The sequence below is a fragment of the Thalassophryne amazonica genome, chromosome 13, assembly GCF_902500255.1.
Source record: "Thalassophryne amazonica chromosome 13, fThaAma1.1, whole genome shotgun sequence".
Lineage (NCBI taxonomy): Eukaryota > Metazoa > Chordata > Actinopteri > Batrachoidiformes > Batrachoididae > Thalassophryne > Thalassophryne amazonica.
In genome coordinates, this window is record NC_047115.1 from 73396013 (window position 1) to 73423278 (window position 27266).

At 41.5% G+C, this 27266-nt stretch overlaps 1 protein-coding gene across 2 annotated transcripts in view; it reads right to left on the reverse strand.

The window, feature by feature from the left end:
* The window catches only part of mocos (molybdenum cofactor sulfurase), a 71314-nt gene extending 52128 nt beyond the window's left edge, over nucleotides 1-19186 (reverse strand). For both annotated transcript variants that reach the window (XM_034185102.1, XM_034185101.1), the window contains exons 1-2: nucleotides 18985-19186; nucleotides 18814-18903 (exon numbers count right to left, since the gene is read on the reverse strand). In XM_034185102.1, the coding sequence (XP_034040993.1) occupies nucleotides 18814-18903; nucleotides 18985-19096 (202 nt within the window). In that variant the 5' untranslated portion in view covers nucleotides 19097-19186. The remainder of the gene's footprint in view (nucleotides 1-18813; nucleotides 18904-18984) is intronic.
* Nucleotides 19187-27266: the final 8080 nt, after the last annotated feature.

The following is a 27266-nucleotide window of genomic DNA, read 5'->3' on the forward strand; positions in this document are numbered from 1 at the left end:
TTAACTTAACCTTAGCAGTAGGTAACCACCTTGAGTGTAGTCTTCTTGAGGTTTCTTCCTCATTATCACCAGCGGGAGTTTTTCCTTACCACTGTCACTTATGTGCTGCTCGGGGAAGGGGGTGGGGGTGGTAAGGTTTGACCTAATAAATTGATTTGAACTTAAATGGCTAATTTAATTTCTGCTTATGACCATTAACGCAAGCAAAATCCTCATTCACATACAGCTGTCCATGTCAGATTTGATTTGATTTCATTTGATTTGATCGTTTATTTAGTCCCCATGGGGGCAATTCAGGTGCAGTCAGCAGTAAAAATTGCATTTATAAAAACACATCATGCAAGTTCATAAAAACACAGCAGAATAAATATACAAAATAAAAACCAAGAAATAAGGTGCAAGTCAGTGTAGACTTAAGTGCAACAGTGAGTCCTTAGGTGTTATTTAGGAGAGCAATGGCTGTGGGAATAAAAGAGTTTTTTAGTCTGTTGGTTCTGCATCTGGGCATTACCAGGCGTCTACCCGAGGGCAGAAACTTAAATTGTGAGTGCAGAGGGTGTGCCGAATCCGCCATCATTTTCCTGGCTTTTGACACAACCCTTGTTTTAAAAAGGTCCATGATGTCCATGCACTGAGTTCCCATAATTTTACCACATTCCTTGACAATATTACAAAGACGGTTGCGATTCTTAAGGTTCAATAAGTTGAGCCAACACAGGAAGGAAAAGGTTAACACAGACTCCACAAAGCAACTGTAGAACATTTTCATGAAGACACCATCTATGTTGTAATTCCTAAGTTTTCGCAGAAAGTGCATTCTTTGATGCGCCTTACTGCACCCTGCATTAACCTGCAATTCAAAAGATAATTTATTGTCAATTTGGGTGCCCAGACACTTATAATTCTCAACAACATCTATGGGCTTCCCATCAATGGACATTTGATTCAGAACAGGTGGTGTTTTCCTGAAATCAATGTGCATTTCTTTAGTTTTGTCCACATTTATATATAGAGAGGATGAATGGCACCACTCTAAAAAGTCCAGCAAGACCAAGCTATGGTCTGTGGAGTCATCACCGTGCAGAAGGGACAGGATAACTGAATCATCTGCACATTTTATGATGTGATGATTATCATGTTGGCTTTGACAGAGATTAGTATAAAGAACAAACAAACAAAGGAGATAAAATGCAGCCCTGAGGGACTCCAGTGGATGATACAACAGCATCGGAGAGAGTTTCATTAACTCTGACTCTCTGCGATCTGTTTGTTAAAAAGTCAATAGTCAGATTACCACCCACGACCAACTGCACATTTACTCTTAGTAAATCACCTACAAAACTGTCTCCACCTGAGAGGCAGTCTCCACATAAGTTTGGATTGCCCACGCAATGTAGCACTTGTTATCTGGTGTCTTAGTAAATCAGGCCATTAATATTTAACATCCTCACACTGTCACAATATGAAGACTGTGCATGTAGAAACTTCTGTCATAAGCAAAAATTACATCCCAAACAGCTTGTTGGGCTGATCAAACTCAGCCTGGTGCCAAATCACAGCATAGAGGAAGCACAGTTGCAAAGGAACTGAGCCAAATATGAAACATATCCAGTGGACATAAGCAAAGTTGGGAACATTAACTCAGACACGACTGTGGAAACTTATTTGTACATTGTGCTTAATCCACACAGTGAAATGTTTGCATGTAGAATTTTCAGAGTTCACCATGCAACTCACAGCCTGCCGTGTTGTTCTTATTGAAATAAGGGTAGACAAAGCTGTGGAGGAAAGAAGCACAGTGTGGACACCGTGACTGCTACTATGTGGGTGTGCTGTGTCTCCTTACAGCTGGAGATGTTGCCACCATGGCAAAGAACATACTTTGTTCAGTTTGTCCACTGTGTAAATGCAGCCATCTCGCTTCAAGTTGGCTTGTCCGTGCCAAATAATAATAATAATAAAAAAGATGTGGAATACTGATTTATCTGACTACAATAAACTTTTCCACTGTGTGATGGTCCCACCCCAATGCTGGATAAGGTTAACATAAGGCATAACATAATTTTAAGTATCAGTTCTGAATGTAACTCCATATTGTAGTGCTTGACAAAGGTTTTGCAAAGTAATTCCTTGCCCAAGTGGTTATATCAGCTATTGATGTATGACAGTTCTTGATGTAGTGCTGTCTGATGGAGTGGAGATCACAGGTATTCAGCTCAGTTTAATGATATTTTGTACTGTAGAGGTATAAATATGCATCTCCCTTCTAGTCTTTCTTTGTGGAACATTGTTTTTAAAACATTACAATAATTTTATGAAACTCTTTGCTCTTCAAAGACTCAGCCTTTTATGGATACTGCTTTTGCACCAAAGTGTGATTACAATCACCTGTTGACATCACCTGCTTGAAGTAACACCAATATTTATTTGTTTACCTCATTACTGACCCTCCAGTGGCCCTCTCTCAAATTTTTGGAGCATAATGTAGGCCTGAAAAGCAAGAATGAATGTAAACAAATTAAATGAAGATGACTGCGCAAAATGTGGTCACCTTCAACATTGCCATTTTGTGTGTGTGTGTGTGTGTGTGTGTATGTGCACGCGTTTTAAATAACATCCCAAATTTTTATTATTTGGGGCTGTACAATTATGATTTGGGCTGTTACAATAACAATTTATGCTGTATAAATATACTGTCACACAAATATTTCAATAATTGATATTATGGTTATTTTAGGCCATTTTATCATACCATACATATTATCGTTGAGTGCAATAATATCTTCCCAAATTCTGTGCAATATGTTGACTGTGTAATATTTGATTACTGCTATCATTGTTCTTACAACACACATTAGTTAGATAATTCTAGTTTAAGTATATGGGAGTTGTTAGGGTGAGTATTTTTATAATTTTTATCTGTTGTTTTTAACTTGTATACACCACTGAGTTGGGCACTTAAATTTTGTTGGAACAGTCTTCAAGGACAAAGCATTCTGATTCTGATTCATGCAACTAATAATGAGACTTTCAATTCAATTAAATATTTTGACATAAGAACTGGTATGTGGATAAATTTTAATATCATAAACAAATAAAATATACGAGGGCTGTCAATAAAGTAACGGTCCTTTTTATTTTTTTCAAAAACTATATGGATTTCATTCATATGTTTTTACGTCAGACATGCTTGAACCCTCGTGCGCATGCGTGAGTTTTTCCACGCCTGTCGGTGACGTCATTTGCCTGTGAGCACTCCTTGTGGGAGGAGTCGTCCAGCCCCTCGTCGGAATTCCTTTGTCTGAGAAGTTGCTGAGAGACTGGCGCGTTGTTTGATCAAAATTTTTTCTAAACCTGTGAGACACATCGAAGTGGACACGGTTCGAAAAATTAAGCTGGTTTTCAGTGAAAATTTTAACGGCTGATGAGAGATTTTGAGGTGATTCTGTCGCTTTAAGGACTTTTCACGGTGCGAGACGTCGCTCAGCGCTCTCAGGCGGCGTCATCAGCCTGTTCAAGCTGAAAACCTCCACATTTCAGGCTCTATTGATCCAGGACGTCGTGAGAGAACAGAGAAGTTTCAGAAGAAGTCGGTTTCAGCATTTTATCCGGATATTCCACTGTTAAAGGAGATTTTTTTAATGAAAGACGTGCGGATGGATCCGCGCGTCGGGACGCAGCCGACGCGGTGCGGCGGCACAGGAAAAACACCTCCGTGTTGATAACCATTTGTAAAAACCAGGCGGCTTTTGATGGCTTTCAGTGGAGTGAGTATATGAGAAATTGTTTAACAGGCAGGACATGTTCCAACTTGTCCTTAAGGCTTTCAACAGAGGTGTTTTTCCTGTGGCGGAGCGTCGCGGCGGCTGTCCACTTCGATGTGTCTCACAGGTTTAGAAAAAATTTTGATCAAACAATGCGCCAGTCTCTCAGCAACTTCTCAGACAAAGGAATTCCGATGAGGGGCTGGACGACTCCTCCCACAAGGAGTGCTCACAGGCGAATGACGTCACCGACAGGCGTGGAAAAACTCACGCATGCGCACGAGGGTTCAAGCATGTCTGACGTAAAAACATATGAATGAAATCCATATAGTTTTTGAAAAAAATAAAAAGGACCGTTACTTTATTGACAGCCCTCGTAAACGAGAGCACCGTGCACATACAGCACAAATCTCCACCAACACTAGTTTCCAATTCCACAAATTTTTATCTTGGGGGGGAAAAAAAAAAAAACAAATTCAAGATCAAAGTCTTGTTAGAAGTGGCTTTAATATAAATCAAAAGGGCTTTTCAATGTTAAAATCAAATATCCGCTAAATCCGCAATACGGATCAGATGCAGATCAAACTTAGTCTATTCATTGAAAGTGCCACTTTGCACCTCATTGTCACAAATGAAAGTGATTGAGGCACTTTTGATTGAGATATAATGCAAAATGTAATGGGCTTTTCAAATGTCCACAAAATCCACAATCCAGATCAGATCCGGATCATACCTGCTACTCTTAGCGGTACTGCTTATTGTTCCGGTACTTTAATAGTATTCTTATCTGTACCTTTTAGTCAAAAATAAATAAAAATTTTAGAATAGAATTAACAATGCTTTGTTTTCTACACACACACACACACACACACACACACACACACACACACACACACACACACACACACACACACACACACACACACACACACGCACTAGCGTGTTGCTTGTGGAGATCCACAGGCTCTACATTGGGTAGTGTTTGTAAAATAGGTAAATGACAATTTTCAAGGGTGATAATAAATTATGCAAAATTTCTGTAATTAGTTGCAATGGCATGAGTCCAGAATGTTTTTAGAAACGTAGACCTCAACAGTTTTTAGAACAAGAACTCAACCCTTTTATTTCCTGTTAATTATATGATTTTTTTTTTTATGATCAATTATGTGTAAATTGTTGAGGTTCTTGTTATCATATACACACTATTATTATTATTATTATTTTTTTTTACTTTTATTTTGCCATTTGATTTTTAAATGGACCACAATGGAAAAAAGTGTTTTCATTTTCTTGTGTCATTCATGTATTTTGAACGTATTTATAATTATATTATGTACTTACATTGAACTTACTAAATAAAATCACACACACACACACACACACACACACACACACACACACACACACACACACACACACACACACACACACACACACACACACACTTTTAATATATAGATGATTTACCGCCCCCCTGCTGGAATGGGGTGTGACTCCAGAATTTCCATATCAATGTCCACTTCTCAGTGTTGTTAGCTAATATCCATAGCTTCTCCAAAAATATTAGTCCCATCAATGTTCCGTTTTCATAGCATTCAATCCTTGACCCAAAATACATAAGCATGCCAAATGGCAAATGTCAGCTCTCCCCTGTTTGTCCATTATAAAAGTTGCACATACGCATGCAGAGCTTTTTGTTTTTTTCTGCTTTTATTCTGGGTTCAAATCCCACCCCTGCCACATTTCTCCATGTAATGTGGAGTTGCGTCAGGAAGGGCATCCGGCGTAAAACCTGTGCCAAATCAACATGCAGCTCCACCTTGGATTTGCTGTGGCGACCCCGAGTGCAAACAAGGGAGCAGCCGAAGGGACTTACTTTACTATTTTTACACACCCACAAACACAGATGGTGGAGGAAGACATCAAACGCATTACAGTTCTCACTCATGGTAATGACAAGACACTTAACCAGTGGTGGGCACAGTTCCGCTAACCCGCTAACCGTTAATTATCGAAGCTAATGTTTTCATTATTGGATTAGCTGTTCAGATAACTCTGAAAACCATCATCGGATCAATTATCTTCCGGTAAGTTTTGGTCCGATAATTTTTAGACCGCTAACATTTTTGCAGATGTAGCTTTTTGTAGTAGATGCGCAGTTCTATCCTCTACAAACAGAGGAAAGCTAGTTGTAGAAGAAACCACTGTATCCTCTGCAGGCAAAGGAGAACTGGTCATAGAAAAGAAAAAACTCATTTCTTTTGACCCCATACGGATACGCTGGCAATAGCACGCAAGTCATCCAGAGGCATACAGTTTTAACTTATGGTTAAAATTTTAACCAAACTAATTGCGGACAAGTTATTTAAATTAACATCACGTCTGAAGTTTTATAAAGTGAAAATATCAGATATATGTTTTAGTTTTAAAGTAATGCACTAATTTTGAAGGTTTTAGTGTGGACATGTAGCTGTGCCCAGTGCATTATGAGTACTCACAACAGAAGAAATACATTTGAGACGCTCTGATCATGCTCCACACGGACAAAAACATTAAGCTCTTTGTATATTGTGCCTAAAACTCTCGTGAATATATTCTCTGGGTTTATAGGTGGTGTTATTGTGTTTGTTTTATGTAAAAATGCCAGAAGAAGCCCAGCTTGCTTCTCAAAGCCGAAAAGTCTGTTCAATTGTGATTCAGGCCATGTGATATAACCGGCGTCAAAATGCATAGAACACTGCCATCTACTGGCAGTTATATCACAGTGTTGTCGACCGCAGGATTTTAAAATTATCTGTAGGTTTCCAAAACCTGAGAGACCCCACACGGTGGAGTTAAAAAAATAAATCATAGATCTCTGACAGGTTTAGTTGTACATATATATATATATGTGTGTGTGTGCGTGTATGTATATATATGTATAATAATTACTAATGTAATAATTACTACTATAATTAATAATAATTACTAATGTAATCTTTGTGACTGTGGTCCCAGCTCTCTTCAGGTCATTGACCAGGTCCTCCTGTGTAGTTCTGAGCTTTCTCAGAATCATCCTTACCACACAAAGTGAGATCTTGCATGGAATCCCAGACCGAGGGAGATTGACAGTCATCTTGTGTTTCTTCTACTTTCTAATAAATAATCATAACAGTTGTTGTCTTCTACCAAGTTGCTTGCCTGTTGTCCTGTAGTCCATCCCAGCCTTGTGCAGGTCTACAGTTTTTTCCCTGGTGTCCTTAGACAGCTCTTTGGTCTTGGCTATGGTGGACAGGTTGGAGTGTGATTGATTGAGTGTGTGAACAGGTGTCTTTTATACAGGTAACAAGTTTAAACAGGTGCAATTAATACAGGTAAAGAGTGCAGAATAAGAGGTCTTCTTAAAGAAAAATTAACAGGTCTGTGTGAGCCAGAATTCTTCCTGGTTGGCAGGTGTTCAAATCCTTATTTACCTCAGTAACATACAAATAAATGATAAAAAAAAAAAATCATACATTGTGATTTCAGTATTTTTTTTTTTAGATTATGTCTCTCACAGTGGACATGCACTAAAATGAAAATTTCAGACCCCTCCATGATTTGTAAGTGGGAGAACTTGCAAAATCGCAGGGTGTTCAAATACTTTTTTCCTCACTGTGTGTGTATATATATATATATATATATATATACATATATATATATATATATATACAGAGAGAGAGAGAGAGAGAGAGAGAGAGAGAGAGAGAGAGAGAGAGAGAGAGAGAGGCTGGGGGACGTGCATCATGTTGGTGGCTCCAGATCATGATGTCAGTCAGCTATCGCCAATGGATGATGGAATCTTTCAACTGCCCATACCCAGTAATAATAAAAGAAAAAGAAATCACATTTTTGGGATGAGCAGGGATAAGATGTGACCCGAAATTGCTCACACGGAATACTTTCACAGGAAGAAGACTGAGAAGCAGGTACAACGAGTTCAAAATGTGTATTTTTTGGTGATACTGTGATATGTCAGGGGAAATGAGGAGCCAGAAATGACACTGGGTGATTTTAGATGGTGGACAGTTTTTCTTTAAAGGGTCTTTGTAGGGGATGGGTGGTGGGCGGGAATAAGACTGAAGGCAGGTGGCAAGGAAGATGAGCTTTTTAAATTGAAAGTGCCTGAGGGTGTTTTTCAGCCCCCAGGAAAGCACACTGTTGCCAGTCTGCTTTCTTGGGGGGGGGGGGGTTCGGTAAGGTTAGACCCAACTTATGTATAGTGCCTTGGGGTGAATTATGTTGCGATTTGGTTCTGTATAAATAAATTAAATTCAACCTAGCAGTCTTGAGTTTTAGCAGCAAAGTAAGCAAAGGTCACCTGAGTTACTGACCAAAATATAGAGGATTTACAACAAGATCAAGATATTTAATTTTGTCACAAGAAAATTGATTTTTAAAGTCCAGAGTCACTATAATTCAAATACAATTGCTGGTGGAAATGAGGTTTAAAGGATATGTCACACGTTTTTTTAACATCTCAGTTAGCAAGACAACATAAAAGTACTCATGATTTTAAGTCTCTCCGCACACATGCTAATAATTAGTGATTGCTGATGTATTTTATTCCTCTCACTCTGAGCATTAGCAGGTGCATTTTCGGAAAACGTCTCACTTGGCAATTCTCTACATTTTTCGGCGTGTGATGTACATTTTAGAATGAGCAGAAACATGCCGACGATGACTGATAGGCAGAAGGAAACGAACCTGATCCATCTGAAAATGAAGCTTCTGAGCTTTTGTTCGAAAGTGATGGCTCGGATTTACAGACAGGAGACAACACACTTCACCCCGAAACGCTTAACTTTTTCAGAGTGTCAGATTTTGGAACCTAAAGTGTGGCAATGCGCTGTGTGTGTGTGGATGCTGGTTTACTGAAGCTGTGTACATGGACGTGGGACATCTCCATGATGCTGTTTTTACAGACTGCCTGGACACGGAGATGGATTTAATACATTGGATTAAGTCAGAGAGAACTGCAGTTCTCTCTACCCTGGACTTTAATGTGTAGGTGACACCAAAAAATGTGCACAAATAATCACTAAAAATGATGAAATGTTGATATTTTTAAAAATCCTGAACAATAAGGGCCCCTTCACACACAGTGTGAAGTTTGGTTGAAGTGCGCATGAAGCAGGAACTGTATGCAAATTGAGCAAAATCGTTCCCATCTCCAATGCCTTGCACACCTATTACCACAACCATACGTGCACGACATATGCAGTCTACATTCGCAGCCCGTCACGCCGGAAATCCAGTCGAACGACAGGTAAAATAGTGATCGCAGGTTCTGCACGTGTGTCGAATGTAGTTCGGATATATCGTGTGGCAGCTGAGGAGCCACATGAAGTCGTCGAACCGGGGCATAAAACGCGGTTGAGCCAGCCCTCACACCACTAGACGAATGACGTCAAATGGCGGCTTACGGCTGTACGACCCACTCTCGGCCAGAGTCGACACATGTCGTGGCGCAAAGCACGAACATCCAACAGCATTCTTGGAGCACTTTGAAAATGTGAGGACATTCGCATAGTCAGCACGACAGTAGACAGCAGCACACCACAGTTGAGATAGCTGTGCAATTTACGACACAATGTCTAAGTCCATCACAAGTGGCCCGTGTCTCTGCGAGCAACACAAATGGGATGTGACTGTGCCGAAGCCTCACCTTCGGCCCCCCTAGCACACAACGTGGGAATGAGCTCCTGCACCTGCACACATATGGCAACGTCACACCAACCACCTCAAAAATTAAAATCACAATGGGCCTCATGTATCAACGTTGCGTACGGCGATATTTGAGCGTATATGGGGTGTACGCCAAAACGGCTGCGCTACTTGGCATTTATCAATGTGGTCATTGGCGTACGCTGCGTTGAAAATATAAACCAGGTCGAGAGGTGGTGTAAATTATACACCAAAATGAACCAGTGCTGGAATCCACATAAAAATGAAGATGATCAACATGATAAACAGTGCCATTATACAAATCAATGCATATGTTCTATAAATAACACTTTCCTGATTATACTACATAATAATCAATACAAATGTTATGGAGCACGATCCGTGGCTACAGCACTGACTGCAAAGAAAGCGCTGCATGCCCTTTTCTCCAGACTTCTCCAGAGCAGCGCTGAGCTTAACTTCATGTGGTGTGATCGTTTTAGACTATGAGATTGATAATAACAACTGTCATTTCGTCATTCCCTTAATTCGCCCGTGCTGCAACCAGGTTTTGTGTTTCATAACTGTGTTTGTCACTCGGAAACAAACACCTGCAGCCAGGTGTAAGTGGGAAAAGGCGCGGCGTCGGGACGCGGAGGCCCTATCTGTGACATACTGGTGAGTCACTATTAATAATTTCTTATGTGTCCGACCTTGTTCGTTGATCGTTAAAATTAATTCGTTAGTTCTAAATGCCATCATAATTATTTATAGGAAAACATTCTATTTTTATTTCTCAAACAAATGTTTGGGCCTGAAAACAGTTTGGTATTATTTTCCTACTAAGGTTTGAACTTTGAGAGTGTTTACACATGAGAGAAAAGTGAGAAAATGTTTATGCCTGATTGAGAAAGTGTATAAACTGTGTAGTGAGGGGTTTTACAGCTTTGAAACGTCTATAATAATTGTAAAAAATAACGCTGACTACGTCGCGGTTTCGCGTATTTCGGGCTATTTTTTAGAACGTAACTCCAGCGATTAATGAGGGATCACTGTAACACTTTATTGATTATATACTACAAAACAATTAATACGACGGCCGCTTTTGACGCTCTATTGGCACGTGTCGCGATTGGTGAAGTTCTTTTTCATTGCCGTCTTCCTGGCTTCCATGTCGTAAAATGAGGGTGTGTCTGAAGCGGAGTCTGAATATTTATGGGCGTGTTTATTATAATTACGGTCGTTTCCACCCGCCGCATTTATCAAGATCACGTCAGGCGTACGCCGGAAATGGGCAGGTGCGCACTGCTTGATACATGTCACGGCGACTTTGGTGTATTTAAAGTTTATGCCGTAAATTTACGCCACAAGTGCGCAACATTGATACACGAGGCCCAATGGGTCGCAAACCACTTAACACATCATTGTGTGATGAATTGGCAAACTGATGGCCCGCCGCTGCAATCACGCACCCCTGCCACCTGACGTTCACAGAACTAGTAACAGGCGGATGTCTATTGTGGGGACAGGTGTGCCCCTCCTCTGCCTGAGCGCACTGCTCCACAGCTCAGGACCAAGCATTGTGCTCACTGCACACTGGTGCCCCGCCCCCACGGTGTCTCTGTTCTGGCAGAAGTCCACATAAGATGCAGCTGAGCAGAACTAGAACTGTACAGTCGTGGAACTCCAGCGAATGATTCTGGCAGCCACTCTATGAAGTAAAAAGTGTCTGAAAGTGGACAGACAGAGTTGAACAACGGGTTGGAATCTCAGCGGACAAGAAGGAGCCGTGTTCACATTCCTAGCTGACGTGATGTGATTCTGAACATCTATTGTGTGCCTGCAAGTCTGTGTATCATCCAATATGTAGATTACATTGCCAGCTGCTGGAAACTCACCTTGTTTACATGTACACAGACCAAATAAAAACCAGAACACCAATAATAATAATAATCATAATATTAACCATCATCATCATCATCATCATCATCATTGTAGCAGTAGCAATAACAACAATATTCATAATATTTACAATTATAATCTGACAAATGAGGCATATCTCCATAATTCAGGAGCTCATCTCATGGGCAACAACAATCACATGTCACATCACAGTCATGGGAATGGTAGTGACATCTCAGGTCATATATCCCTGTGATCCACAGATGAACACCACAAAATTAGGGAGACTCAATGGCAAATATCACATCCTCACATATCTGTCAAACCTCAAAGTATATCAGAGGAATTTCTGCTACATATTGACACAGGTGTCGCCTGATAGTTGCTAAAGAGCAAGTCACATATGTGTTGGCACAAAATATGAACCATACTGAAACACTTAATTGTTCCACCCTGAAAGACAGATTAATAAAGCTGGCAATGACAGATGGGTACCGTGTAAGGACATGTTTACTCACATTTTTATAAATCATGCATGTTCTGTATCACAGGTTTATACTGTAGCCTCTGGTCCGATGATGTCAGTGTCCAACTCCAAAATCAGGGGCACTTGTAGAAAACATACAACATAATAAACATGGCTGCTTGTGTAACTTCACAATACAAACTGAGTAAGGCAACAGAAGGACGACAACTGTTGCAATGTCTGCCTGTCATAACCGCACGTCACCACAGACAACATGAAATCCATGTGTGTCCCCATGGCGACCACACACATCCCTGCTGCAGTCCAAGTGGCGAAGGTGGAAGTGCGAATGCGGAGATGGCATGCCGCAGTCTCACTGGTATCCAAACGGACGCACACACCAAACCCCGACAGCTGTCCACACAATGACGTCGTGCCTGTCCCCCATGAGGGACAGGACACACGTTGAAGGGTCTCGCCAGGCATCATCCGAGGGACACAAAACACGTCCGAAGTGCAGGCTCACCCGTTCCGTTCGGTGGAGCTCCATGTGACAGTCGGCCCCACTGGCGACATCGTGTCCCAGCGCAAGTGAGTCCCACGTCCTCCGTGGCCCACCCAGGCCAATCGGCCGCAGTCAGTGGTGGATGGGAATTGTGGTCACACAGGCAGGTGCAACGTCATTGTGTGGACAGCTGTCGGGGTTTGGTGGGTGCGTCCATTTGGATGCCAGTGAGGCTGCGATGTGCCATCTCCGCATTCTCACTTCCCCCTCAGTTTGTATTGTGAAGTTGCACAAGCAGCCACATTTATTATGTTCAATGTTTTCTACAGGTGCCCCTGATATTAGACTTTGACACTGACGTCATTGGACCAGAGGCTACAGTACATGGTACATGTCTGTCATTAGATGGCTTATTTTTCTGTTTCTCAGGATGGGACAATGACCTTTGTCATGGTGTATATTTAGGTTGATGTAGTATCAGGCAATATGTGTTGACAACAATTGAGCATCAACAGTTTGAGGTTTGAGCCACATGTGATGAAGTGGTACTTGCCTTTTTGTGTCTCTAACTGTGTGGTGTTCATCTGTGGAGCCGCAGCAGATATACACTGATATGTTGGCATTTCCACGCCAATGACTTGAGATGTGATTGTTGTTTTCATAAACCACTTAATTACAGAACAGGCCTCATTTGCCATGTGACTATTGTAATATTTATTAATTGTTGGTATTATTATCATTATCATATACCTATAAATGATACGCCAAAATGATTGGACAAAACACAAGAATAAATAGCAACACACCCTTTTCGCGGATGGGTAATATTTTTCATACCACCCGAGTAATCAGCTAATCCGGACAGCGGAGCGGTGCCACGACGAAGAGGTGCGGTCCGAGGAACTGTGAAATACTGGTGAGTCACTATTAATAATTTCTTACGTGTCCAACCTCATAGGTTGATCGTTAAAATTAAAAAGCCATCATAACTATTTATAGGAAAACGTTCATTATATATATATATAAAATCGCAGCTCACCTTTCGCGGCCTCGCAGTTTCGCAGATTTTTTTTAGTGCAATTTTGCATGCTCGCTGTTTTAATGCGCTGCGCCCGCTGCATGGTCTCGGTAACTGCATCCGCAGAGCTCCGTGGCCATGACTTGGATTCTTCCTCTGCTTTTGGCCATGGTTGCCGCAGAAGACGACTGTCATGATGTGTTTCTGACAGTTCTCACATTAACCACGGGGCATTGCTGTTACACTGAGCAGCGTTGTCTGCCCAAAAAGGCTTGACGTAAGTGCAGAAGAAGAAACTGAAGAGTGAAACTGCTAGGCTAAGTGCTAAGCAGGTCGTATGTGTCTGTAAATGTTAATAAAGCCAGTTAACAAAACAAAGGCGGGACAGTTCATGACAACACCCAACCCTGAAGTAAACAAAACTGTCGCGCACTGGAGCCATCTCTTGGCAATGGCATGTACGAAGCCGTTATGCCTGTGAAAACCATCGACTAAGGTAAGACGGCCAATCTACAAGCTTAGCTGTTGATGTGAAATGGTGATTAGACAGATAATGTTGGATGACTAACCGTAGTTGACTGAAAGATTAGATTGCTTTATGAAACCGGGCCCAGGTTGCAAACATAGACATTATAAAGAGAGACACCGCATGGTAGAGTTTTAACTTGCACTTGTACCGACGAACTGTGTTAACTGACAATGGTTTTCTGAAGTGTTCCTGAGCCCATGCAGTAAGATCCTTTACACAATGATGTCGGTTTCTAATGCAGTGCTGCCTGAGGGATCACTGCCCTTCCAGCGCCTGGTGAGAGAAATCACTATGGACTTCAGGACCAACCTCTGCTTTCAGAGCTCCGCTGTGATGCTCTGCAGGAGGCCAGCAAGGCTGACCTGGTTGGCAGCTTGCGGATCAGCAGCTCGATAGATTTCTGGTAGTGTCAGATCTCTCTCAGCACCACAGGGCCAGGCCTGTAACGGTGAGGCTTCTACACACCGCCAGTAGCCGAGCGCTCTTCTGGGCGACTTTGGTAGCCAGCTGCTTCCTCTGAGCTTTTCCTCCAGAGGATTTACCGGCGGTGTGCTTGGTTCTGGCCATATTAACGCTTCCTTCAGATCTGCTCTGCCGATTCTGCTGAGCCAGGTCTCTCTGTGTTGTTTAGAAAGCTCCTAATATTCCACTGCTTGATGCACAATAACTGCTGGCAGCCTGTAAAATGAGCAACCTGCCTCATTTTTAATCACCTCTGTTTGAACAACTGACGACAGCACAAAAGTTGATGATTGTTGAAGCTTCTGCAATTGTTCACCAAATGCACGTAGTGTATCACAGCGGCCACCGCGTTGTAATCCGAAATGGTAGCGGGATGCAAAAAACATGTGACCGATTCGTCACACAAAATCTCTCTCACATGAAATCTCTCTCTCTACATTAATTGTCCTGCAGCAAACCAATCATGTGAAAACCCTCTCTATCTATCTATATATATGTTCTCCACTCAGATTGCAATAGCCAATCACAGATTAGCCTTTCTGTCCATCATTTACCTGTATTTTGGCATGCTTGGCGGCAGAAAGTTATGGTGGATCCAAAAAGGCTAGGACCAAAAGTTATATTGGATTGGTTCCCACTGATCAATAGCGTTAGAGCTTACTGCCAACAACTAGCCAATCAGAGCACGGCATACGAAGGTAAGGAACTAGCTGACAGACGCTGGTTGAAAAAATGGCAACAAACATGTCAACAACAGCAGAAAATAGTCTGCCAGCTAAGTTTGCTGAGTTCACAGAGGAGGAACTGGTGGAAATCTTGAACTCCAAGGACGCCAAAAAACATTAAGGTACTCTGAATCTGCTGTTCACAACAAATTGACCTAATTTACCTGACTCTTTGTTGTTTGCTTAATTTGGGAGGGGGGTGGAGATATATATATATATATATATATATATATATATATATTGGCCTCGGAGGATGTTCATTCAGTTGTTTAATTTTGTAGAAAAAAAAGCAGATCACAGACATGACACAAAACTAAAGTCATTTCAAATGGCAACTTTCTGGCTTTAAGAAACACTATAAAAAATCAGGAAAGAAAATTGTGGCAGTCAGTAACGGTTACTTTTTAGACCAAGTAGAGGGGAAAAAAATATGGAATCACTCAATTCTGAGGAAAAAATTATGGAATCATGAAAAACAAAAGAACGCTCCAACACATCACTAGTATTTTGTTGCACCACCTCTGGCTTTTATAACAGCTTGCAGTCTCTGAGGCATGGACTTAATGAGTGACAAACAGTACTCTTCATCAGTCTGGCTCCAACTTTCTCTGATTGCTGTTGCCAGATCAGCTTTGCAGGTTGGAGCCTTGTCATGGACCATTTTGTTCAACTTACACCAAAGATTTTCAATTGGATTAAGATCCGGACTATTTGCAGGCCATGACAATGACCCTGTGTGTCTTTTTGCAAGGAATGTTTTCACAGTTTTTGCTCTATGGCAAGATGCATTATCATCTTGAAAAATCATTTCATCATCCCCAAACATCCTTTCAATTGATGGGATAAGAAAAGTGTCCAAAATATCAACGTAAACTTGTGCCTTTATTGATGATGTAATGACAGCCATCTCCCCAGTGCCTTTACCTGACATGCAGCCCCATATCATCAATGACTGTGGAAATTTACATGTTCTCTTCAGGCAGTCATCTTTATAAATCTCATTGGAACGGCACCAAACAAAAGTTCCAGCATCATCACCTTGCCCAATGCAGATTCGAGATTCATCACTGAATATGACTTTCATCCAGTCATCCACAGTCCACCATTGCTTTTCCTTAGCCCATTGTAACCTTGTTTTTTTCTGTTTAGGTGTTAATGATGGCTTTTGTTTAGCTTTTCTGTGTGTAAATCCCATTTCCTTTAGGCGGTTTCTTACAGTTCGGTCACAGACGTTGACTCTAGTTTCCTCCCATTCATTCCTCATTTGTTTTGTTGTGCATTTTCGATTTTTGAGACATATTGCTTCAAGTTTTCTGTCTTGACACTTTGATGTCTTCCTTGGTCTACCAGTATGTTTGCCTTTAACAACCTTCCCATGTTTGTATTTGGTCCAGAGTTTAGACACAGCTGACTGTGAACAACCAACATCTTTTGCAACATTGTGTGATGATTCACCCTCTTTTAAGAGTTTGATAATCCTCTCCTTTGTTTCAATTGACATCTCTCATGCTGGAGCCATGATTCATGTCAGTCCACTTGGTGCAACAGCTCTCCAAGGTGTGATCACTCCTTTTTAGATGCAGACGAGCAGATCTGATTTTATGCAGGTGTTAGTTTTGGGGATGAAAATTTACAGGGTGATTCCATAATTTATTCCTCAGAATTGAGTGAGTCCATATTTTTTTCCTCTGCTTGGTCTAAAAAAGTAACCCTTACTGACTGCCACAATTTTTATTCCTGATTTCTTATAGTGTTTCTTAAAGCCAGAAAGTTGCCATATGAAATGACTTTAGTTTTGTGTCATGTCTGTGATCTGCTTTTTTTCTACAAAATTAAATTACTGAATGAACATCCTCCGAGGCCGGTGATTCCATAATTATTGCCAGGGGTTATATATATATATATATGAGGTCTGTGAGACAAGTATCCGACCTTATTATTTTTTTAAAAAACCATATGGATTTGAATCACGTGTGATTACATCAGCCAAGCTTGAACCCTCGTGGGCATGCGAGAGTTTTTTCACGCCTGTCGGTGACGTCATTCGCCTGTGAGCACACCTTGTGGAAGGAGTGGTCCAGCTCCCTCGTCGGAATTCCTTTGTCTGAGAAGTTGCTGAGAGACTGGCGCTGTGCTTCATCAAAATTTTTTCAAAAACTGTGAGGCACATCCGAGTGGACACATTTGAGAAATTCAGCTGGTTGTCGGTGAAAATTGTAACGGCTGATGAGAGATTTTGGATTGTTTCTATCGCTGTAAGGACTTCCCACGGAATGGGACGTCGCACAGCGCTCCAAGGCAACGTCATCATCCTGTTTCAAGCTGAAAACCTCCAAATTTAAGCCTCTGTTGACCCAGGACGTCGTGAGAGAACAGAGAACTTTCAGAAGAGGTCGGAATCAGCAGTTTATCCGGACATTCCACTGTTAAAGGAGATTTTTTTAATGAAAGACGTGCGGACAGATTGGCGCGCCCGCCACAGGAAAAACACCTCCGTTGAAAGCCTTAAGGACGAGTTGGAACATGCCCTGCTGTTAAACAATTTCTCAGATACTCACTCAACTGAAAGCCACCAAAAGCCGACTACATTTTACAAATGGTTATCAACACGGAGGTGCTTTTCCTGTGGCGGGCGCGCCATGCCAATCTGTCCGCACGTCTTTCATTAAAAAAAATCTCCTTTAACAGTGGAATGTCCGGATAAACTGCTGATTCCAACCTCTTCTGAAAGTTCTCTGTTCTCATCACGACGTCCTGGGTCAACAGAGGCTTTAAATTTGGAGGTTTTCAGCTTGAAACAGGATGACGACGTCGCCTCGGAGCGCTGCGCGACGTCCCGCTCCGTGGGAAGTCCTTACAGTGATAGAAACAATCCCAAATCTCTCATCAGCCGTTAAAATTTACACCGAAAACCAGCTGAATTTCTCGAATGGTGTCCAGTCGGATGTGCCTAACAGTTTTTGAAAAAATTTTGATCAAGCACAGCGCCAGTCTCTCAGCAACTTCTCAGACAATGAAAATCTGACGAGGGGGCTGGACCACTCCTTCCACAAGGCGTGCTCACAGGCGAATGACGTCACCGACAGGCGTGAAAAAACTCATGCATGCGCACAAGGGTTCAAGCTTGGCTGATGTAATCACACGTGATTTAAATCCATGTAGTTTTAAAAAAAAATAAAACTGTCAGTTTCTTTTCTAATAGACCTCGTATATATATATATATATATATATATATATATATATATATATATATATATATATATAAACATAGCGTATCAATATACTTCATATCAGGTCAAAGAGCAAGAGAGTTACAAGGCTGTACAAAGCAGAAAGAATAAAATGTAATGCAAATGTAAATTGTCAAATTAACACAACATGATGTCCCGGCCCCAAACCATATTCACACATGTACAAACTTGATTGTGAAAGTTTTCCAGCTAAAAGCCCTAAAAAAAGTCTTGTGTGCAGAGCTCTCTGCAGCTCTCAGCACCTTATTATAATACTACTACTAATAATATATTATATTTATACAGCACCAGATGTCTTCTTTATTAAATTGCTGAAAAATGTACACTATGACCCCTTTAAAATCTGGGGTACAGGTGAATTACAAAACGCCAGAAATAAAGCAGAAAAAAAAGTAATAGAAGGCGACTGACCTTAGAGTTAATGGCTTACGTAGTATAATTTTAACCATATGTGAAACGCCTCACATGTTGCGTTTGAGGAAAATGGGAAAGTCTACTTTTCTCACCGTATACGTTGGTAGAAATGTCGCAGCAGAAGTCTGTCAGCAGACGGTCTGAGTACAAAGTCGCTGCTGCGTGATCCAGATAAGTTATTCCTGTTTACCATAATAAAAATAAGACGTCGGCGGTCAGAAGCGACACAGCCTTCGGCACACACCAATGCACACAATCATTACCTTTAATCCGACTGAATTCCTCTTCAATCACGTCTTCTAACTTTTTGCCGTAACCATACTCACTCCAAACCTGCTTAAAAGCTTCAAAAGTGCAAAGGCTTTGGAAATCCATTGGTAGTTTTCCGATAATGCGAGCTGCAGAGCAAAGCGCACGTTCAGACTTCTGGACAGAGTAGTAAACATTTTCACGGTCAAATCCAGGCAGTTTCCGCACTCTGGGTCTGGACTATTTACTGGAACGAACCACTACAGAAACGTGAGACAGTAGTGTAAAAATAGAACAAGCAACAACAACAAAAACATTAGTCTTAAATGCTGCCGACTCCAATCGAATGCAGTTATTTTTAGTTTTGCACATAATTCCACTTACCAAAAAGTAGTACATGCAAAATAAGTAGTACATGCAAGTATGTTTCAAGTATACTTCCAGTTTACTTTCTATATACTTATGACTACTGTTTTTTGGTGAGGGTCACTCTGGTTAAAAATTTTAAATTTATATTACATAAATATTTCATTTCATCAAGCAGTGTGTGTGTTAAACCTATATAAAGATATTTAAATTCCTTCCGATTGCAGGACATGCACAGGAATAATGGAGTCACTTACCAAAAAGTAGTACATGCAAGTATGTTTCAAGTATACTTCCAGTTTACTTTTTATATACTTATCAGTACTTTTTTTTTGGTAAGGGGGATCTAAAAAATTTTCACAATTGTAAAAGCTACTGCAATTTCTGCTCTGATATTTGTGGTTCTCAACTTCTTATACAACCCCAATTCCAATGAAGTTGGGACGTTGTGTGAAATGTAAATAAAAACAGAATACAGTGATTTGCAAATCCTCTTCAACCTATATTCAATTGAATACACCACAAAGACAAGATATTTAATGTTCAAACTGATAGACTTTTTGTTTTTGTGCAAATATTTGCTCATTTTGAAATGGATGCCTGCAACATGTTTCAAAAAAGCTGGGACAGTGGCAAAAGACTGGGAAAGTTGATGAATGCTCAATGAACACCTGGTTGGAACATTCCACAGGTGAACAGGTTAATTGGAAACAGGTGAGTGTCATGATTGGGTATAAAAGGAGCATCCCCAAAAGGCTCAGTCGTTCACAAGCAAAGATGGGGCGAGGATCAGCACTTTGTGAACAACTGCGTGAAAAAATAGTCCAACAGTTCAAGAACAATGTTTCTCAATGTTCAATTGCAAAGAATTTAGGGATTCCATCATCTGCAGTCCATAATATAATCAGAAGATTCAGAGAATCTGGAGAACTTTCTACATGTAAACCAACATTCAATCCCTCAGGCGGCACTGCATTACATCATTGTGTAAAGGATCTTCCCGTGTGGGCTTGGGAACACTTCGGAAAACCATTGTCAGTTAACACAGTTCGTCACTACATCTACAAGTGCAAGTTAAAACTCTACCATGCAAAGCGAAAGTCATACATCAACAGCATCCAGAAATGCCGCCACCTTTTCTGGGCCCGAGCTCATTTGAAATGGACAGATGCAAAGTGGAAAAGTGTGCTGTGGTCTGATGAGTCCACATCTCAGATTGTTTTTGGAAATCATGGACGTTGTGTCCTCCGGACAAAAGAGGGAATAGACCAGATTGTTACCAGCACTAAATTCAAAAGTCAGCATCTGTGATGGTATGGGGGTGTGTTAGTGTCCATGGCATGGGCAACCTACACATCTGTGATGGCACCATCAATGCTGAAAGGTACATTCAGGTTTTCGGAGCAACACATGCTACCATCCAAACAACGTCTTTTTCAGGGACGTCCCTGGTTATTTCAGCAAGACAATGCCAAGCCACATTCTGCACGTGTTACAACAGTGTGGCTTCGTAGTAAAAGAGTGCAGGTACTAGACTGGCCTGCCTGCAGTCCAGACCTGTCACTCATTGAAAATGTGTGGTGCATTATGAAGCGCAAAATATGACAACAGAGACCCCGGACTGTTGAACAACTGAAGTTGTACATCAAGCAAGAATGGGAAAGAATTCCATCTCCAAAGCTTCAACAATTAGTGTCCTCAGTTCCCAAATGCTTATTGAGTGTTGTTAGAAGGAAAGGTGATGTAACACAGTGGTAAACATACCACTGTCCCAACTTTTTTGAAACGTGTTGCAGGCATCCATTTCAAAATGAGCAAATATTTGCACAAAAAACCAAAAAGGTTTATTAGTTTGAACATTAAATATCTTGTCTTTGTGGTGTATTCAATTGAATTTAGGTTGAGAGGATTTGCAAATCATTGTATTCTGTTTTTATTTACATTTTACACAACGTCCCAACTTCACTGGAATTGGGGTTGTAGATACAGGTGAGGATCAGTGAACCTTCTGTTTTGGACCATGTTAGTATCTTTTAACATGCAGGATGACCACAACATACAAAGCAACATACTATGTGGTTCGTGCACATACAGAGCGCAGTAACTGCAACCTTTACATATGAAATTTGCGAACTGTGTGATTCAGGTTCATTCACTTTTTTACTCAAGGCCATCAAATATGGCCATCGGGTATTGTAAGGCTTTGCGTCCGCCTGTCCATCCATCTGTCCATCTATCTGTCCTTCTGTTCCTCTGTCTGTGCTCAGCACAAGTCCAGTCCTATTGTAAGCCACCTGATATAATGGTATATTTCTTCTGTGCACCTTATTGCGAATCATTGCAAGCATTGGCTGTGTTATTAGCTGCACTTATTACTCATGGCCATCAAATCTGGCCATCGGGTATTGCGAAGACCTTGCGTCCGTCTGTTCTTCTGTCCATCTGTCTATGCTCAGCGTAAGTCCAGTCCTATTACTGTCAGAGTTTTCAAATTTAAAGGAAACATTCTTGGGACACAGACCTTGGACAGGTTCAAAGATGGCCAACCTTGACCTATTTTAAGAGGTATTTTAAGAGGGTAAAAAGGCACATTCTGTTTTATGACAGCATTTTAGGGCCACATTGAGTTTTTTTTTAGATTTCGAGAATAAAGTCGGAATTTTATGAGAAAAAAAAGTAATTTTATGAGAAAAAAAAAACTTGTAATAATCAGAGAATAAAACCATATTATGATAATAAAGTTGTAATATGAGCTTTGCGCTGCTCGCTCATGGTACAGGGAGTCCCATACAGGAAGTGCCAAAATTTTGAGTCCACGGTGAAACAGGAAATGTCATACTGTGGAGTGTTTTAAGTCCCGTCTTAAGGCCCACTTTTATTCCTTGGCTTTTAACACTGCGTGAGTTGTACGGTCCTTGTGTCTTATTTTATTTTTATTTTATTGAAATTTATTGTTTTATCATGGTTTTATTTATTTATGTATTATTTTATCTTATCTATTTTACTGTTATTATTGTTATTATTACTATTTTGCGTGTCTATGCTTTTGCTGTGCAGCACTTTGGAGACTTGAGTCTGTTTAAATGTGCTTTATAAATAAAGTGGATTGGGTTGAAATGTCAAACACTTCCTGGATTGGCAGACGAGATCTGATGGAATCTCACTGGAACTCAGTGGCAAGTTCACACTGAAACAGTAAGTGACAAATTTTGAGTCCACAGTGACACAGGAAATGTCAAATGTTGAACACTTCCTGGCATGGGTGTAGCCGTGTTTGCACTGGAGTTCCCTGAAATCTGGCTGGACACCCCTAAATGCCACCCGGATGATTGACATGTCACCGCACCACATGTCTGGTTGAAAAGAGCCATTTTCACATTGGTGACACATATTGACTGCTAGGTCCATCCTGTACAGTAGCTGGTGCTGTGTTCCACAAAAGTTCTAATCCACCTTAGTAGAATAAGAAAATGTTTTGAGCCAGTTTTGAATTTGAACACATACATCATTTGAACCACAGACTCCTAGTTGTATTGGTGAGTAAATAGCCATTTTCTAATGTCTAAAATGATCTTCATTAAACTCAAACTGATAGCAAATTTCTACAACTTGGTATAAATTGAATTAAAAATATAAAATACAGCTTCCTGATGGAGTGGTGTAGAGGAGTTTTTTTGTTAAAAAGACGACCTGAAAGTTCAGCTAATTTGGCCATATTGTGCAGCTCTACCCTGAAGTAGCTGAAAAGTTACAATCTGAATTTTCATAAACATAAACAAAATGCTTAAAGTGGCAGGCACTTAAGAGGGCTGTAGTTGCTCCTCAGAAGCATTTACTGAAAAAAGTTTCAAGGACCTAAATTACATGGGGAGGACATTTTTTCAGGGATGTAATGCAAATAGAATGGCACGTGAGAGGGCAGTAGTTGGGGGGTCTGGGGGGCAAACACAGAAGATTTTTGCCATCATTATACTCCCAACATACACTCAACAAAAATATAAACGCAACACTTTTGGTTTTGCTCCCATTTTGTATGAGATGAACTCAAAGATCTAAAACTTTTTCCACATACACAATATCACCATTTCCCTCAAATATTGTTCACAAACCAGTCTAAATCTGTGATAGTGAGCACTTCTCCTTTGCTGAGATAATCCATCCCACCTCACAGGTGTGCCATATCAAGATGCTGATTAGACACCATGATTAGTGCACAGGTGTTGCCTTAGACTGCCCACATAAAAGGCCACTACTGAAAGGTGCAGTTTTGTTTTAATGTGTGGGGGGGGGGGGGGGGGGGGGGGGGGGGGGGGGGGATACCAGTCAGTATCTGGTGTGACCACCATTTGCCTTATGCAGTGCAACACATCTCCTTCGCATAGAGTTGATCAGGTTGTCAATTGTGGCCTGTGGAATGTTGGTCCACTCCTCTGAAATTGCTGGATATTGGCAGGAACTGGTACACGCTGTCGTATACGCCGGTCCAGAGCATCCCAAACATGCTCAATGGGTGACATGTCCGGTGAGTATGCCGGCCATGCAAGAACTGGGACATTTTCAGCTTCCAAGAATTGTGTACAGATCCTTGCAACATGGGGCTGTGCATTATCCTGCTGCAACATGAGGTGATGTTCTTGGATGTATGGCACAACAATGGGCCTCAGGATCTCGTCACGGTATCTCTGTGCATTCAAAATGCCATCATAAAATGCACCTGTGTTCTTCGTCCATACAGACGCCTGCCCATACCATAACCCCACCGCCACCATGGGCCACTCGATCCACAACATTGACATCAGAAAACCGCTCACCCACACGACGCCACACCGCTGTCTGCCATCTGTCCTGAACAGTGTGAACGGGATTCATCCGTGAAGAGAACACCTCTCTAACGATGCCAAATGCCAGCGAATGTGAGCATTTGCCCACTCAAGTTGGTTACGACGACGAACTGGAGTCAGGTCGAGACCCCGATGAGGACGAAGAGCATGCAGATGAGCTTCCCTGAGACGGTTTTCTGACAGTTTGTGCAGAAATTCTTTGGTTATGCAAACCGATTGTTTCAGTAGCTGTCCGAGTGGCTGGTCTCAGACGATCTTGGAGGTGAACATGCTGGATGTGGAGGTCCTGGGCTGGTGTGGTTACACATGGTCTGCGGTTGTGAGCTGGTTGGCTGTACTGCCAAATTCTCTGAAACGCCTTTGGAGACGGCTTATGGTAGAGAAATGAACATTCAATACACAAGCACAGCTCTGGTTGACATTCCTTGCTGTCAGCATGCCAATTGCACGCTCCCTCAAATCTTGCGACATCTGTGGCACTGTGCTGTGTGATAAAACTGCACCTTTCAGAGTGGCCTTTTATTGTGGCAGTCTAAGGCACACCTGTGCACTAATCATGGTGTCTAATCAGCATCTTGATATGGCACACCTGTGAGGTGGGATGGATTATCTCAGCAAAGGAGAAGTGCTCACTATCACAGATTTAGACTGGTTTGTGAACAATATTTGAGGGAAATGGTGATATTGTGTATGTGGAAAAAGTTTTAGATTTTTGAGTTCATCTCATACAAAATGGGAGCAAAACCAAAAGTGTTGCGTTTATATTTTTGTTGAGTGTATTTACTGAAAATAAAATGTGACGGACCAAAATGAGATGGTGAGGACTTTTTCCAGGCTTGTGAGAATGCAAATAAAGAAAATGTTTAAAGTTGCAGGGGGTTAAGAGGGGCAGTAGTTGGGGGGTTTGCAGAAGGTTTTTGCCATGATTATACTCCCAGCATATTTGCTGAAAATAAAGTGTGACGGACCACACTCGCCCCCCAGAAGCTGAAGATTTTTAGTCATGCGCATGCTGTCCAGAAGCATTTACTGAAAAAAATGTCTGAAGGACCGAAATGACATGGTGAGATGCTGCAGAGCTTCACTCGTTCATGTTCGCGACATATACATATTATTACGAGAATAAAGTTTTAAGTTTATCAGATTTTGTCATGGAAAGCTGCGCGGAGGCTTTGCGCGTCACGACCGATTCGCTGATGAAGCGAGACAAAGGAACACCTCCGTTTCGGAGTGTTAGAGGACAATGTTGGACAAGCCCAGCTCTCCGCAATTTCTCTTATACTCACTCAACTGGTAAGCACTGAAAGCCGAGCTAGGCATGTCCCAACTTGTCCTCTAACACTCCGAAACGGAGGTGTTCGTTTGTCTCGCTTCATCAGCGAATCGGTCGTGATGCGCGAAGCCTTCGCGCGGCTTTCCATGACAAAATCTCTTGTTAAAAGTGAAATCTGCTGGAAAATGGCTGATGTCCAGCTCTTGTGATAACCAGAGAAATTGCACACGACGGTCCCGGCTCCACACAGCGATCCGTTTAGAAATGATCTGGTGGTTTCTGCCTCTCGATGGCGGCTCGGAGCGCCGTGCACCATTGTGGGTCGTCCTTAAAGCTGTAGTAACGGTCCTTATTCTCTGTGAAGCCCATAAAATTTTCACCGAAAGCCAGATAAATTTTTCGAATGGTTTCCAGCTGCCAGTCTCTAACAGTTTCTGAAAAAATTCTGATGGAAAAAAAGCCCAAATCATTCTGCCATTTCCTCGCAATAAAACAACGACGAGAGGGCTGGACCACTCCTCACTCAAAGCCTGCCCACAGGCGAATGACGCAACCGACAGGCGTGGAAAAACTCACGCATACGCACGAAGGTTCAAGCTTGGCTGACGTAAAAACATATAAATCAAATCCATATAGTTTTTGAAAAAAATAAAAAGGTACCATACTTTCTAACAGACTCACAGTGCACACGTCTGCACTCACTGCCAACACCACGAACAGAAAAATACAAAACCTAACATTCAATGATTTATTGTTTCAGTTCAGGGAGCTTTGGTGACTGCTGTGTGTTTGCACATGCTGACAGGCTGACACGAATTACTTAACTGCAAAAATCCTTTCACTTATGTCTGATTTATCAATACCATGTGCACCTGGAACAATCAATTAAGTGAGAGGTTACACTCTTCGCTTGATTTGATGTTGTTTGATGCCCAAATCTGTCACTGGTGTAAAGGTTTTTGTTCCTCAGGCAGAAAAATACAGTACATAATACCATGAGTAACGGAGAGGCTAAATCAACCCCTTTACACCCAACAGAAAGAACTTGGACATGACCTAAATCCATCGGCATTATGCACTATGCATGCGCCCTCAAAATAGGGCCCTTTTGCATTCTCACACTGGCTGTGCCACACAGAGCACTCACCAGCTCTGTACAGCAAGCAATATATTTTGTGACCTATATGTTCACCCGAAATGATTGACTGCCTGTTTCAGGCCGAAGACGTGCTTGTAGCGGGGTATTTTCTACATGTACACTCATGGAAGTGGAGATTTGATTTTTACTGTAAAAATGAAGATAGACAAAATCCTGCAAAATACGACCCCTTTAAAATAACACTGTCTGAAAGGAAAACCTTAAAATCAAAGAAGATATTTTCAAAAAATCTGCAATAGAAATGCATCACAGCCAAGCTTGTACAACATAATGCGGTCTGCCGTCTTCAATGCTCTTTGTGGCTCTTCACATGTTCTCATCCTCGTACAGTGGCCGTCATTGTCTCTGTGCAACACGGTGCATTCTAATAAATATGGCACTATGCTCGACTGACTCAATTCCTTCAGAATTTTGAAGCTCAGCTGAATACATTTTTCTGTGCAGAAGGGCTGTATTGTATCCACCACGGCCTCATTATGAGGCCAAAAGGCCTCTGAGAGGGTGGAGTGGGGGTGGGGAGATCCAGGGGAGGGGAGCAGGGTGAGCACCCACGACGACATTATGCTGAACATCACTAAATACCTCAATGCCACATTGTCCTTCTGGGCTGGCCAATTAGTCAGGCTCCGTGTACAAAGCAGCGATTTGTTACAGGGA